At 52.4% G+C, this 14,962-nt stretch overlaps 1 protein-coding gene across 3 annotated transcripts in view; it reads right to left on the reverse strand.

Annotated features, from left to right (window-relative positions):
- Positions 1–5,107: 5,107 nt before the first annotated feature.
- Positions 5,108–14,962, reverse strand: part of TBL1X (transducin beta like 1 X-linked) — a 224,844-nt gene continuing 214,989 nt past the window's right edge. For all 3 annotated transcript variants that reach the window (XM_029240081.1, XM_029240082.1, XM_029240080.1), the window contains 6 exons: positions 14,137–14,258; positions 10,723–10,797; positions 10,230–10,357; positions 8,302–8,467; positions 6,476–6,577; positions 5,108–5,523 (listed from right to left, as the gene is read on the reverse strand). In XM_029240081.1, coding sequence (XP_029095914.1) covers positions 5,497–5,523; positions 6,476–6,577; positions 8,302–8,467; positions 10,230–10,357; positions 10,723–10,797; positions 14,137–14,258 — 620 coding nt within the window. In that variant the 3' untranslated portion in view covers positions 5,108–5,496. The remainder of the gene's footprint in view (positions 5,524–6,475; positions 6,578–8,301; positions 8,468–10,229; positions 10,358–10,722; positions 10,798–14,136; positions 14,259–14,962) is intronic.

The following is a 14,962-nucleotide window of genomic DNA, read 5'->3' on the forward strand; positions in this document are numbered from 1 at the left end:
GATACCTTCCCGTGGCTACGTGCCACGCCCTAAGCTACACCTGGGCACTGGGGACAGAGATGCTATCAGTCACTCCGGGGAATAACAAGCGAGCACAGCAGATCACGGCAGACCACGCCTGGCTTTCAGCAACTTCCGTGTCAGGCTGGCTGCTGCAGGGGGCTGCTATGTTACTGTTTTGTAGACGGTAGCTGGGACGATAAGGGGAAAGATCTAGGGGAGAGGAACCGATGGTGATGGGAGATGGGAAGGTTCTTGAAAAGGGGACGGAACTGGGACCCAGAGCCAGGAGTTTGCACGTGACAGGTGTAGCTGGGAGTGTAGCTTGGGTGCAAAGATAAGCCTGCTCCTATCAGGTGGCTTCTGTTTGATTTCAATTTATTGGCCAGTTTATTTACCACACCTTAAGAAACGTTTAAATGAGTCTACTTATTCCCCCTATTCCAAAGATACCCTCTTCGTCCTTTACAGTTGTGTTTTCTGGTGGCCGTTTCTCTCAAGAACTTTGCTCTAGGGTAAGTATATTCCTAATAGGAGTCCCCATCCCCCAGAGGATTTAACTTCAAGTTTTAGGAGAAGGTAATACTGTAACAGTCCCTGCTTCCTTCCACCATGGGTACCGCCCCCCACCCTCCCCCCACCCCGAGGCTCCCCAAGCCCTCCCCCATCACGGGTCCCCCTCCCCGCGACCGCCACGTGGTCCTCCAGGTGGAGCTGCGTCTTCCTTTGCTTACCTTGCAAATGGATGAAGACACTTGGGAGAAAAAGGAGCCAGACTGGAAGAAAAAGAAAAACAACATTCCACCCAATTCTGAGTCTTTTTGTAAGGGTACGTTATCTGCTTCCCACCCTCTCCCAGCCCTTTTCATGCATCTCACCAAGTGATTTCCAGGCTTCCACCAACAGTGACCACCACCAGCATCCACAGGTGCACAGAAACCTTTCCGTGAATATAAGGAACACCTCAAGGACCCTTAGGAACAGCACCCAGCTGTGGGCAGCCAAAAAAAAAAAAAAAAAAAAAAAAAGGTCTCTGCGCAGTGAGGGGAAACTTGGGTTCCCGAAATAAAGTGGGAGCCTCAACGGACAAAACATTTTTAGAATCACTGCAGCAATGGGTTCCATGCATCTGAAGATGAAAGCTGGACAATCTGGATTCAACCCACTTTCCTTCACAGCACAAAGAAACCCCTTCGAAGCTATGAATACGCCACCAGCATCGTTGCTGAAGCCACCAGAGCCCGCGTCCCACACGCATCTATCCCGGGAAGCTCTGCCCCGCGCTGTGCAAGCCCACTGTGTTTGCTACAAAGGTCTCCCCGGGGCCTCCCCGTGGCTTTAGCAGCAGGGCTTGGGGTGCTCAGAGCTTCACCCCAAATCCACCATGTGGGAACACGCTGGGTCAACTTGGCAAGACTTAAAAAAGAGAAAAACAAAACCAGGCAAGGCTGAACCCCACACAACACTGGGGCGGAGGAAGGGGTGGGCCAGCCCCTGGCTCTGTTCCAGCCCAGGATCAAGCTGCGATTAGAGGAAATGGCACCACGACCTTCTTTTGTGACTCATGTGTACAGCCAAACGCAGCCCGTCTCGTTGCGTCTGCCTACCACGGGGATAGCAGCTCAATTCAATTACGTCACATCCGTTCACTGACGAAAGCGGCATCAATGGAAACACCTGGCCGGGGCTGGCACAGAGCAGACTCCGGTCAACGTTTCCAGATGTCTGTCTGCATCGTGCCCAGTGTCCGCTCATCAGTATCCTGCCACCTTAGGTTCTGCTAACTACTCAAAGCTCATCCTTGAACTCCAACTCCCAGCAAACCAACCCCACGTGACGGGAGAAAATTCATCCGCTTTGACTTTCTACAACAGCCAGCCTGAAACACAGTAACACAAAGGAAACGTACTAAAAAGCATGCTCCCTTTATATCGTAACGGGGCAGCTGACCCTCCTGCCATCGCGACCCCGAAAGCGGCCCTCCCATTTATTCCTGGAGAAAACGCAGCTCTGTCTACACTCAGGGGTGTCAGCGTGGGCCCCAGAGGTGCCGACCAAGACGAAGAAAGCACACCCACCAAGTTCTCTATCAAAATAGAGCAATTTATTCAAGACACTGAATATGATCTGTTGATTCTCTCTTGAAACAAATGAGCTATGACGCACAAGGTGATTCTCTTTCTGGGAGCGCGTGAGGGTGAGGGGCGGGGGGGAGAACGAGACGGGGGCCGTGTGGATGGAACAGAATCTGGAAAACGCGGACAGAAGCCCATCTGGCTGCACGTCTGACACAGACAATAAAAACCGCAGAAGCCAGAATTCACCTCAGTGAGCGGCGGGAGGAACGATTCTGCATTTGACAAGAAACACGATTAAAAAAAGAAAAAAGCTGGAACAGAGGTTAAAAGAGAAAACAAGAAGGAACAAAAGCAGACCCTTACGTTTGACAAAGTGCACTTCACTTGGCTCCAAGATCTATTTTTAGAAAGACAAAACGAACGTCACGTCCTGGGTGTCATGTGGGGTCAGATGTGCCCCGTGGGGCAGCATCCCTTTCCCAGGTGTGCGCAGAATGAGTTCTCAGTCCCTGCAAACCCAACCGAAAATTCCGGGGAGAATCGTTGTGTTACTCCTGCTTTCAGAATCAAGGTCCCATTTGGTCACTGAGACTGAAGCTTTTACTTCCAAGTGTTAGAAGCTGTAGATGACGTCCAACGCTAACACGAGCCACGGGGCACCGATGACAGGGACGCGTCCGCTGAGCGCTGGCTGGCACGGTGCAGCTGGTAAGCAGCGTCTGCGGCTCAGGGCACGGCTGCCGTCCTGCTGAGAGTGGGGACGGGTTTCCATGGGCGCTGGCTGCCTCCTCGTCTTGCCTCCCTGGGGCCCCTGCGAGGCTCCCTCCCAGTGGCCGGCCGAGGACGCCAGGAACGCGGACGGTCCGCCTTCCTTAGCCTCAGGTCACTGCCAGGCCCGGGATCGAGCCCCCGTGTCAGCGGCCTCACAGCCCTCGGCTCCAACCCGGCAAGTCCCAACTGGTTCAGATTTACCAAGAGGCTAAAGTCAGCGCTTGGAGACCCTGGGTGCCGACCGTCCGGTGAGCATCGTGTCGCAAACCGACTGTCTTCACCCGCCGGCAGGCTTTGGCTTGTCAAACGCAAACTGTGTCCTGACCCTGGACAGCTGATGCCTGCAGACGTGACACATTTTCATTGGGTGAGGGGGTCCAGATGGTGTTCGTCTAGATCCCCCCAAGCTGCACCCCAAACCTAGTAACTTCTTGGTGGCAGGGCGTTACCAGTGCCCCTGGGGATGTCTGCCATCTTCACAGACGGCAGTGGAGACTCTGGAGAACTTTGATCTTCTTAAAGGCCAAGCGTTTAGGTAACAGATCCCAAGTAAAATGCTCCACTCCCACATAAACAGGGCGCTTGTTGGTCTCCTACAGACGGGGCTCGAATAACTCGCAGATCCATGGAGGCCCATTAATGATCCGAGGAAGATGAATGCACTCTGGCTCTCGGGGCTGGTCCCGGGACAACCCGAGTTTCGCAGGAGGGCCTGGTCTGCTCTGCCCGTTAGCTTTTGACTCCACGGACAGACAACACCCTCTAAGTGACATCGGGCCTTGTTGCTGGAACACACACACACGGCTGCATCCTGCCTGCTGCCAGCCCCCCGGGCCCGGCCCCCTGCCCCATCCCGGCCTGTGGCTGCAGGAAGACGGATGAACCCAGAGGCCCTGTCTTCCGCTGCTTCCCCCGCTGCTAATTTAAAAGATGGGTCAGCGTCGGGTTATGACAACAAAAGTACAAAGGTTACCTGATCCAATGAAAGGAAACTCCTCTAGGAACACAAAGCCATGTTTAATTTTTTAAAAACAGTAAAAAGATTCATTATTACAAAAAGAAAACCTTTCTCCTCCTCTGTTGCAAGAGGAAGAAACTATGAAGGGGACAGAAATTATTAGTGACACTCTACCTACGGAATTCACCTTCAGGACCGAAAACCTCTCTCCCTGTTCGTTTTTGTCGATATTAGACCCAGTGAGATCCTGGAGCCCGTCCCGTCAGCTGTGCAAGGACCGGCCGAGGTGCTCTTGGTGGGGGGACCACAGGTGGCCCCGCGGCCTGAACGATGCCAGGCGGCATCCTACCCAGTGGACGGCTGTGACGGCCCCTTCCACGCCGCTGGTCCTGGGAACACTTCTTGGGTCCAAAGGCACGCTTCTCCAGGTCTCTCCTGCCGCCTACTATGTGGTCAACACACCCTGAAACACGCCAAGGTCGTCTTCGAGCTGGAAGGGCCCGGAGTTTCCTCTCTGGCCGTAGAACAGTCCCAACGCCGACCCCAGAGCTGGCCCCTTCCCACACAGATTCCTCACTGCCTCTCGACAGGCTGAAAGTGAAGGGAAAAAGCTACCTCAGACCCTGCCTGTGTCTTCCTAAACTTTATTTTTTTTTTAAATATGAATCACACAAAGCTCTCTATGTCTGATGGCCATTTTAGGATTTTAAAATTGTTTTAACATAAAAATATTTTTTTTCTCCAAAAATACTCTGGGTTCTTTCTCTTATAAGTCACTTATTTTTTTTTTCCTCCGGTAAAAAGTCCCCCTGCCCTGCCTTCTTACATAAAGCACTTATTATGCGTCAGAAGCGCCCTTGAGACCTAAGATGGGAAGCAACTATGAGGAAGGGGCAGAGAGAGTGCGCGAGGGGGGGGGGGAGGGGAGGGGAGGGCGAGAAAGCCCCGCCTGTCAGAGACTCTGTGAGGGCGTGATGCCAACCAAGACCACGAAGGAAGGAAGGAAGGAGGTGGAGGGGGCACGCGACATCAGCAAAGAAGCAACAAACCCAAAACAGTTTCCACCTCAGACCCAAGGCCCCCAGACGACAGGATTCCAGCCCATAGAAAAACCACGTGACAAAGAGTCTAGAAAATAGAAAGTGTTGGGATTACAAAGTTGCCCATGTCATCCGTACAAACTGGTCTTTGAACATCCTGGTGAGAGTAACTGTAGTGTCCAAATTTTTAGGAAGAAAAAAAAAAAAAAAAAACCCTCCACGTGAGGAGTTCCCCACCCCCCTTTTGGTTTATCACAGCATTTTTTTTCTTTTTCTTTTTGGCACAGTTTTTTTTTTTTTTTTTTTTTTTCTTTTCCTCTCAGCCATCAGAGCCTGTTCTGGATGGAAACCAAACCGCGCACCGTCTAGCTGGTGGCTTCGTGCTTCCCAGGCTGAATGTTCCAGGTGGAAACCATTCTTTTCCCCCTTTGATATGACTGTGTGTATGCTTTTGTTTTAAACTTCTTGATAAAGATTACAAAAAAATAGAGACTCCTGTGGCCAGGGATGAGTTGATTTCAAAGTACACTCTAAGGTCAAGTTCATACAGTTTTGGAGCTGACAGAATCGTGTTTGAATAGTGCTACAACCCCACACATTCACTGCTGGTCCGTTAGAATTCTCTTCTTGTTTCTAAAATATTTCGTGTTTACTTTCGCAGATCTAAGACACACACCTGGAAGGAAAGAGAAAGTTCCTGTTATCTCGAGACACGACACAAGACGCCTTTAGAGCAGAGGATGGCAAACGGCCCGTGGACCAAATCCAGCCTGTTACCCACTTCTGACAAAGTTTTATTGGTACACAGTAGAGAGGGTTCAGAGCATCTCTAACGACAGACTAACGTCTGAGCATCTGACCAACCAACCCCAGGCAAACAGGATAGAGGGGAACAGCCAGGTCAAGGGCTATGCTAGGAACTAATGGGGTGGCCACAGCCATCGGCGGGTGTCACAGACCAGACACCGACATGGCGGGGCAGAGGGCAAAACACGCCTGAGCACACATCTGGGGGCCGGGCTGACATCTGGCCAGCCAGCCCATTGCCACCTGCCCTACAGCTCATGGCAATTCCAAGTGCAGGCGTGAATCCAAAAGCTAGACATCTTAGGGGATCAACAGAGGGCCACTGGGACCCCGGAGACCCGTGGAATGCAAAGTCGGGCCTTTATCACCAGAGGGCCCAGCAGGCTGGGAGCCAAGACAGGACCAAGTTTCTCATCCTCGGCACCTGCGCTCCTTGGGGCCGGTCACGTCTCTCCTGTGGGCGTCCTGTGCCCTGCAGGAGGTCTGAGCAGCAGCCCTGGCCTCCACCCACCAGATGCCAGTAGCCCCCCGACCACAGCGGTGGCACCCAAAGCGCCTCCAGACATTGCAGATGTCCTCCAGGGGCAGAATCACCCCGGTTGCGGACCACCAATTTCACCGAGAAAACGTCATTCAGGAAGTCAGAGAGACGGCTGCTCCCAGAGGTGGTGCCAGCCCAGAACTTTCCTTCACCAACACACTGGCCGCGGCGCTCGGAGGCCACCACAGCGCCGGAAGCCCCCGCGGGTATCAGGGGTCTGACTTTTCGCGTCTCCACCGCCGAGCCCTCCGCCCCCCAGGAAACTACGGGTGCTGCTTACGGAGCCATCCGACGCACTGGCGCCCACTTTGTCCCCTCGGGCGTTCCAGCACACCTCGAAGATGCCGCCGGTGCCTCGGTAGCTGTGGACGAGACTTCCGCTCTGCAAAGCAAAGCCACCATCACTCGCGATGCAGAGCGCCGACGTGGACCCCCAGGGTGTCAGCACAGAAACTTTCAAACATAGAAGGTAACGGAGTTTTCAGTGGCCGTAACGCGCCTCTCAGACCTGCTGCCACGGGGGGGGCACAGCTGACCTACGGCAGCCCGCGGAGTCGACCTAAACATGTTGCAGCCGAGGTCATGCCTCCCAGGGGTCATTCCCGGGGGCCAGCGACTGAGGGTGGCAGGGGGACTGAGGCAGCCGGGGAAGGGGCACGTCAACAAGATCTCGCGTGTGTTTATATTTAGAGAAGGCGTCCATCGCACTGAGGATTAAAGAGACCCTCGACATGTCTCAAAGAGTTCTGTGACTTATAAAAAAAAGTAAATAAAGGGGTAAAATGATTTAATGACTTGCTGACAGCAGGAGTTATCTAACTGATGGTGTCATTTCAGAAATCCATCCATCACTATTTCCAGCGAGAGCTCCATGAACAGACTGCTACACGTTAATGTCTGTTTTCCGGGTGGCCCCGGCACCAGGCTGGCTCCACGTAAGGGCCACCGTCGCCTCTTACGCGCGGAGAAGACATGAGCATGTGAGGCGGCTCCTGGAAAGCCTGAGGTCTCAGTGGACCACCCTCGGGCCCCACCCCGCCCCCTGCCCCGCCAGCTAACGTGGCTCCCGCACCGCCCCCCTGCATCAGCCACAAGGGGGAGCGGGCTTGAGAAAGTACATTCATCCAAATGCCACCCAGGCCTAAAGGGATCAGGAAGGAGCGTGGGAACAAACAGGAGGGGAGGGATTTCCCTGGCGGTCCAGTGGTTAGGACTCCGCGCTTCCACTGCAGGGGGCACGAGTTCAATCCCTGGTCGGGGAACTAAGATCCCACGTGCTGCACACGGTGGCCAAAAAATACAAAAACAAAAAACAAAACGAAACAAACAAACAAAAAAAACCCCAGAAAACCAGGAGAGGAAAGGCCATTTCATCCATCCTGAGGCCACACAGGATGGACTGCTGGCTGTCTTCAGTGTTCCCTCCCATAGCACATTTCTCTCTTCCATTAGCAGGAGACACAAGAGCCCAGTATATTCAAACACCGTCTCCTTTTACTTCTGTGACAGCATAACCAACAGGGACATTCCTGCTGCTACCCAAACATAAGACACTTCCCTTCAAAAAATCAAAATGCCATGACAACAGCCAACGAATATTCCCCATGGTCCTTGATTTGTTCCCTGAAGAAGCTACAGGAGCTGGTGTGGAGCAGAGGCGGTCAGGGCTGGCCTCCCTGCCCCGGACGGCCGTTCTCCCTGGAAAGCTCGGATGGAATGACACTTCTGACCTAGACCTTAGTACCCACAGGGCAGCGTCTCGGGTGGGAAGATGACTGGGTTACGATCTTCCAAGGTGACTCCTCATGCCTAAGAGAAGGAAGTGGCAGGTGGAAGGCTTACCTGCCAAGGACTCAGAAAAAGTAACGAGTCGATGGGCATCTCTGGCGGGGAAGACCGACCGCCCCCACGGAACACAGGGCAGATGGCACTGGGTCTGGGGTCCACCCGGGGAGCTGGGGTTTGTGTCACGGCCCCGCGTCTGAGGTGAGGCATTCCTGAGCACACACTCATTCCCTGGTTGCTGTTCCGGGCGTGGGCCACCAAAAACACGACTATGGGGGCGCTCCCTCTGGAGAGGAGTGGGCAGTGGGAATCAGGGATTACCTGAGTGTTCCAGATGTGCACACACTTGTCAAAGGAGCCGCTGGCCAAGTGCTTCCCGTCGGGGCTAAAAGCTACACTATAGACTGGTTCCTGGTGTTTGGTGAGCGTGTGGATGCAAACACCCCGCTCCACGTCCCACAGTCGAACTGTAGAATCGAACGAAGCACTGCAAAGACGGGAGAGAAAACGTCACCACAACACACGCGGGTTCCCGACTGTTTCCCCAAGACGCGGCACGGACAGCGGGCGCTGCTTTCCCTTCCTGGCTCTTACGTTTCGAGAGACAACAAGCGGGTACACTCTTCCTCTTCTAAACCGTGAACCAGATATACTGAAAACAAAGCCATGGTCGTAAAACAAATCTCCTTTTTTTGGGTGCTGTTACGAGGGAAACAAACTGACATCCACACTCATTTGTCTGTGTGTTTTTCTAAGATATGAATGATATGTACTTTTGTATTCACTACATTTTCTAAAGTGCTCCCACAACTTACCAACACAACATCTATCATTGCCAACTAAAACAGTGCTGAGAGCCGTATTTGGGGAAATACCAAGCCGAACGAGTACAGAATTAAAATATAATTGCATCCAAATACACAATTGCACTCCTGGGAGCTGCAAATTTCAGTAATTTCCAAATTTGAAAGAAGAGTACACAGCACAAAGATGCTTTACCCGGCGCTCCTTCTCTCTGCAGGGACTTAGAGGCAGCAGCATGTCCCTTTATGCTCGTTAAGTAGAAGGATCGCGTACGCTCGTAACGGGTGCCACGTGATACAAAGCACCTTCCAAGTTATAAAGAAAAGAAAGAAGATAGCGTTCTGTACCCTAGACATTTAAGTGGATTTCGTGACAGTTAGTTGAAATAAGAGAGTAACAGCCTTCATGTCTTTCTGGGTCGGCCTTTCAGCCAATGTGGGACTTCCGTCCAGTGTTTTCTAAGAGGTGGCCTGGGGTCGGTCCTTTCAGTGACAAGAGTCCTTGCTGCCTGGCGAGGCCGCCCACCCCACAGCTACACAACAAAGACGGAGGGCTCTCCCTCATTTATAGGAGGGCCATACCACCTGCCACTTCTCCCCACAACCCTGTTCTCTGCACCTATATAGAACCAACCCACTCCTGCTTCCTGGCAGGGAAACATTCCTTGCAAGCCTGGTCTTTCCCAGGCCAAACAGCTAAACACACACCCACGCTCTGTTGGATCACGGTCTCCGGACCCCTAAGTAATCCGGAAATTCAGCCTCAGAATCTCTTTCGTTCGTTTTTCTGAAGGTTCGTGTTAAAAATATCATATTGGGATTGGAACATTATATTGTGCATGGGGTCCGATGAGCACGGGGACAAGCCTGCTGACTGCAGCCTAAGTGATGTAGTCCTGCGGAGGCCACTGTGGTGACTTACAACCACTCTTCTCAATTCTGGCATCTGACCGACTAGCCACTCCTCTGCCGCCAGTGCTGGTGTCTTGGCGGGAGGGGGGGCGCTCACTGTATAAACAGTCAGGTCAGATCTGGCTGCGGCTGGGGAGACTTTCTCACCATTCGGCATTCTCGCCCCCTGCGGCTCCAAGCTGGACCAAGTACACCAAGCCCGAGGTCCAAGCCGAATCGTTTCCTTTCTCCATCAGGAAAGCAAAGGGCCGGGCGCCTGGACATATACTGATTCCTCTCACCAGCCTCATGGTTAAGACCGTCCTTACCTCAAGTTAGCCATCACGTGATAATTTATGTCTCGGGGCCCTTTCAAAATCAGCCGTCTCTCCATTTACTTTGGAAGGGTGTAAGCACATTTGGAAGACAACTTGGCAATATTTTCTGGGCTCTCTGGATATGAATAACTTTTCCCGGCCATGTTGCTGGCTCAGCCACAGTGAGCACGGTTGCTTTTAGGAACCGAGACCGGGCTGAGGGCTGTCTTCCCTTTACCTTGCTAGCATGATGTTGGAGTTGGGGTTGCTGGTGGCTGGCCCGGTGGGACTCCACTTTATGGTATATATCTCTTTGCTGTGAGCTTGAAGGTCATGAACACACGTATCCTGCTTCATACTCCAGATCTAGAGAACACATTGGGGACAAGGTGAGCAACGGCTGCTTCTCCCACCGGGGGAGGTTCTCCACCATCCCTGCTGGGAGCGTTCCTTAGGTTCCCGCCTCTGGGAAGCTCACGCCCAGCGGGGTGGGCAGCTGGCAGACTGGCCAGCAGAGGGGCCGGCTGAACACTAGGGGGCGCCCATGAGAAAGGCCGCAGGAAGGGCAGGATGAAGCAGGAGGTCACTGCAGGACAGCGACTTGCCATTTGCCAAGTGGGAACAGCGCTCAGAACAGAATATGCAGCTGGGGGAGCAGTGAATGTTAAGACCAGCACTGAGCACAGGGGGTCGTCTGGGGTCAAACGGCTCAGCCTTTTAGAATGCTTTACCTTTAATGTCATGTCATCAGAGCAGGACGCTAGCAACATCCCAGAAGGGTCCCATTTGATGGCATTGACCTCATTCTGAAAGAGAGCAAAGGGTTTCAAAAAGAAAGAAGGGCCTGGGCGCAGTAATACAACCTTCCAGCAGGGGGAAGGAGCGCACTGTCCTCTCTGCAAAAAGCCTACTTGCATCCACCCTGGATAGAAAAGAACACGCCCCAGGCCGCATGCATATGCCCCCTTTCCTTACTCCGCCTAGCTCAGTGATACAAAATGTACAGCCGTATGCCACACATAACCAGCCACCCTCATCTTAGTTCTCTAAGGAAAAAAAAAAACAACAACCACAACTAGGAAGGAAGCCGAATGAATTTACACAGAGTAAGGGCAGCACGTAAAACCAGGAAGACCAGTAAGTTATTTTAAAGCTGACTCGGAAAGTCATTTTCCTGCTCACTCTTGATACAACAGCTACCCGCTCTGTCTAAATCTGTCAGGACATGTCTCTTTTGGTGCTGAGTGGAGGGGGAGGAAACGTAAAGAAGCAAGGTTCCCAGAGGGGTAAACCCAGGCCCAAGACGATGTGACCTGAACACACACACGCAGACGAGCACACGTTACCTGGCCATTTCCAGAGCAAACAGCCAAGTAAACAGAACGCTGTAACTCGGCCCATATGGAAAGCTCTAGCAGGCGGGCCAGTGTGCGAAGGGGACGGGGGGGAGGCGCAGAAAGGAACAAGGCCGCAGGCGGCCTTCCGGTTCTGGGGGCCAGGGGACCTCGAGGCTAAATCCTGGAGGACGAGGCATATGCTCCCGTGGGCAAGGGAGCCGCCTGCAGCTGAGTGGAGGCGGGGAACGATGTGCCCGGCGGGGTGGGCCGGGGAGAGACGGCGGGAGCCAGCCGCGGGTCTCGGGCCTCCCATTTCTAGTAGGGGGACCGTGGAGCCCCGTCCCGTTCCCTCATGCCTGTTGCTGCAGCCTAACAATTAACTCATTTCACACCCATAATTAACTTCCCAATTAATCCCACACTGCTAAGTGCTCTGGTTTGGATGATAAATGGTAATGGTCACGCTACTCGCTAAGGGCACTGAGTGCTGAACGGTGCGAGACAGGGAGGGATAAGGCTGCGTCTGTGTTCCACGTGGTACCCGTGGTGGAAGGCCCAGAAAAAAGGGAGGGATTGGAGCCTGCAGTACAAGGAGCAAGCCTGTGGGTGAGCCCGGGAGGTCGAGGCGGTTGGACAGAGTGTGTGTGCACAGGCAAGCGGACCCAGGAGGACACCAAGAGAAGCGGTGCCTGGTGAGAGGTGCGCGCCGGGAACAAGGGCAGCGTGGGAGGCTCTGAGCCTAACTGCTGAGAACAGAACCCGAGGGCGCATCTCCAAGGGGCTGCCTGCAAGAGGGAGCTGGTGCCCACTGACTGTCCCCAGTCGAACCCCCTCGCATCTTCCAGGGTGCAAGTGGACTTTCCTCTCCCTCCCTCTGCAGCCCAAGTCACAATTCCCAGAAAGCACCCAGAAACGGCTCACGGGGTCTCGGGAAGAAATCAGCTCGACTACATTTAGCTCACAGCGTGTGCGGAATGATGGGCTGCAGTGAGACCCGTTTAAAGAGCCAGGTGGTGCGATGGCACGAAAGTCCCCAACGGGGCGTATGGCAAGTCACAAAGATTTCCTAGTAAAAGCTCGGGGACGGTCTAGGCGTAGAGGAGAAGTAAGTTTAGGTCAGAAAAATTAAAAAAGAAGGGTCTGTTTATAGCCACGACAAGATGTTAACGGGACAATGGGTCCCTGGGCTCTGAAAGAACCTTCTTTTGGAAGCAGGGACCTGTAGGGACAGATGCTGGAGGAAGTGGGTACTAAGGGAACACGCAAGTGCCAAGGACAATGCAATTTATGTTAGGTAAGTTAGTGGCAAGGGACGCTGTGAGTCAAAGGGGGGGAACAGTGCAGGTGTGAGGTGCTCAAAGCCAGCAGGTCCTCCAGGAGGACCGGGGTAGAGGCGGGGGCGTGGCACACTAGAGGGATCTGCCAGAGAAAGGCTGCGAAGAGCCTCATGGGCTGTGCGGGAGGGTCTGAAGATGCATCCAGAGGACAAAAATGCTAATTTGAAAAGACACACGCACCCCAATGTTCACAGCAGCGCTATTTACATAGCCAAGACATGGAAGTGTCCACCAATACATGAGTGGATAAGGAAAATGCGGCACACACACACACACACACACACACACACACACACACACACACACAGAGACATGGAATACTACTCAGACAAGAAAAGAATGCAATTCTGCCACTGGCAACAACATGAACTTGGAGGGTGTTGTGCTTAGTGAATAAACTAAGTCAGACAAATATCGTACGCTATCACTTATATGTGGAATCTAAAAAAATACAACAAACTAGTGAATATAAGAAAAAAGGAGCAGACTCACAGATACAGAGAACAAGCTAACGGTTATTGCTGGGGAGAGGGAAGGGGGAGGGGCAAGACGGGGGAGGGGATTCAGAGGTACAAACTATTACGTATAAAATAGATAAGCTACAAGGATATATAGTGTACAGCACAGGGACTATACCCAACATTTTATGATAACTATAAATAGATTATAATCCTCAGAAATTTGAATCGCTATGTTGTACACCTGAAACTTACATAATATCGTAAATTAACTATACCTCGATAAAAAAAATTAATTAAAAAAAGGAATTCAGTGAGAAGTCAGCTGGTGTCTTGAGTTTCTTGGATTGAATGTTGATGTTTTCCACCAGATTTAGGAAAATTTGGCAAAATCATCGTTTCAAATAATTTTTCTGTTCCATTCTTTTCTTCTCTCTCCATTACACATATATGCTAGCGTGCTTCACACTGTCTTGTATGTCATTAAGCCTCTATTCATCTGATCAATCTTTTATCAATTCTTCAAATTGGCTAGTTTCTGTGATCTCTCTTCAGGTTTACTAACCTTATTTCTGCAATCTCTCCACCATCCATTAAGATTTTCACTTCAGACATTCTACCTCTCAATTCTGAGATTTCCGCTTGACTGTTTTAAGAACAGTTTTCCTTCCTCTGCTGCCCTTCCGCGTCTATTCACTCATTACAAAGAGCCTTTCCTTTATTTCCTCATATAGTCTAAAAATAGCTACTTTACAGTCTTTCCTGCAAAATCCAACATCTGGCTCATCACAGGTCACTTTTTTTTTTTTTTTTTACACTGCCTTCCCAGATGGATAACTGGGTTAGCCAATCACCTGAGATAGCTACAACAGCCCAAGGAGCAGTGGGCTGCACAAGAACTGGTCTGCAGTCACAGTATCCTTTAACCCTAGGCAGAGAGGAGCCAGCTCCCAGCTCCCAGCTCCCAGCACATTCGCACGAACCTAAGCCCCACAGTCAGTACCCGCACTTACTGTGTGTCCCTGGAACGTTTTGACCGGGCGGTCACAGCCGAGTCTGCAGACGTGGATACACATGTCTGTGCTACACGAAGCAAAGGTAGTGTTGTTCTGCCAATCCACGTCAAGGGCAGGGGCTGTGGAGCAGCAAATGGTCAGGGGGGAACATTTGCATTTAGCGGTTGTGCACAGAGCTCAGGTGACTTAGAAGTAACAGCAGAGTCAAGATGCCTAAGGACAACATAAAGCAGCACCCCCAGTGTGAACACAGCCTCTGTCCCCCACAGACCTGAAAGTCTGTCCTTCACATTTGGAGGGATGCCCAGAGGCCTCCGGAGCGAGACCCCGTGACACCTCGGGTGGCATAAGCGCAGTCTCTTGCTCCCCTGGCACAGGTGAGACAGGGTAGGGGAGAAGCACGCCGTCTTCTCCCGCACCTTGCCGCTCCCAGGAATATCACTGTGCTGGCCTGATTGGATTTGTTTTAGATAGAGAGGAGAGGAAAAAGATTTCATATCCTACGTTCAAGGTATCCGCACTGAGAAAATCTCCCACAGGGACTTCCCTGGTGGTCCAGCGGTTAGGACTCCGTGCTCTCACTGCCGAGGGCCCGGGTTCCATCCCTGGCTGGGGAACTGAAATCCCGCAGGCCACGTGCCGCGGCCCAAAAAAATCCCCCACCACACAATTAATGCATTCCGTCAACTGGAGGATGCTTATCGTTGACAAGCGGACAGCCTGAGGGGACACAAGTGACCTTATGGTGAACACTGCCTCTGGCTCCTGGGCCTTTCTCAGGGGCAAGTGGCTCCAAGAGCTCTGTGAGGTTTGGGGGATGGTG

The sequence above is a fragment of the Monodon monoceros genome, unplaced genomic scaffold (assembly GCF_005190385.1).
Source record: "Monodon monoceros isolate NGI ecotype Baffin Bay Population unplaced genomic scaffold, NGI_Narwhal_1 Super_Scaffold_22, whole genome shotgun sequence".
Lineage (NCBI taxonomy): Eukaryota > Metazoa > Chordata > Mammalia > Artiodactyla > Monodontidae > Monodon > Monodon monoceros.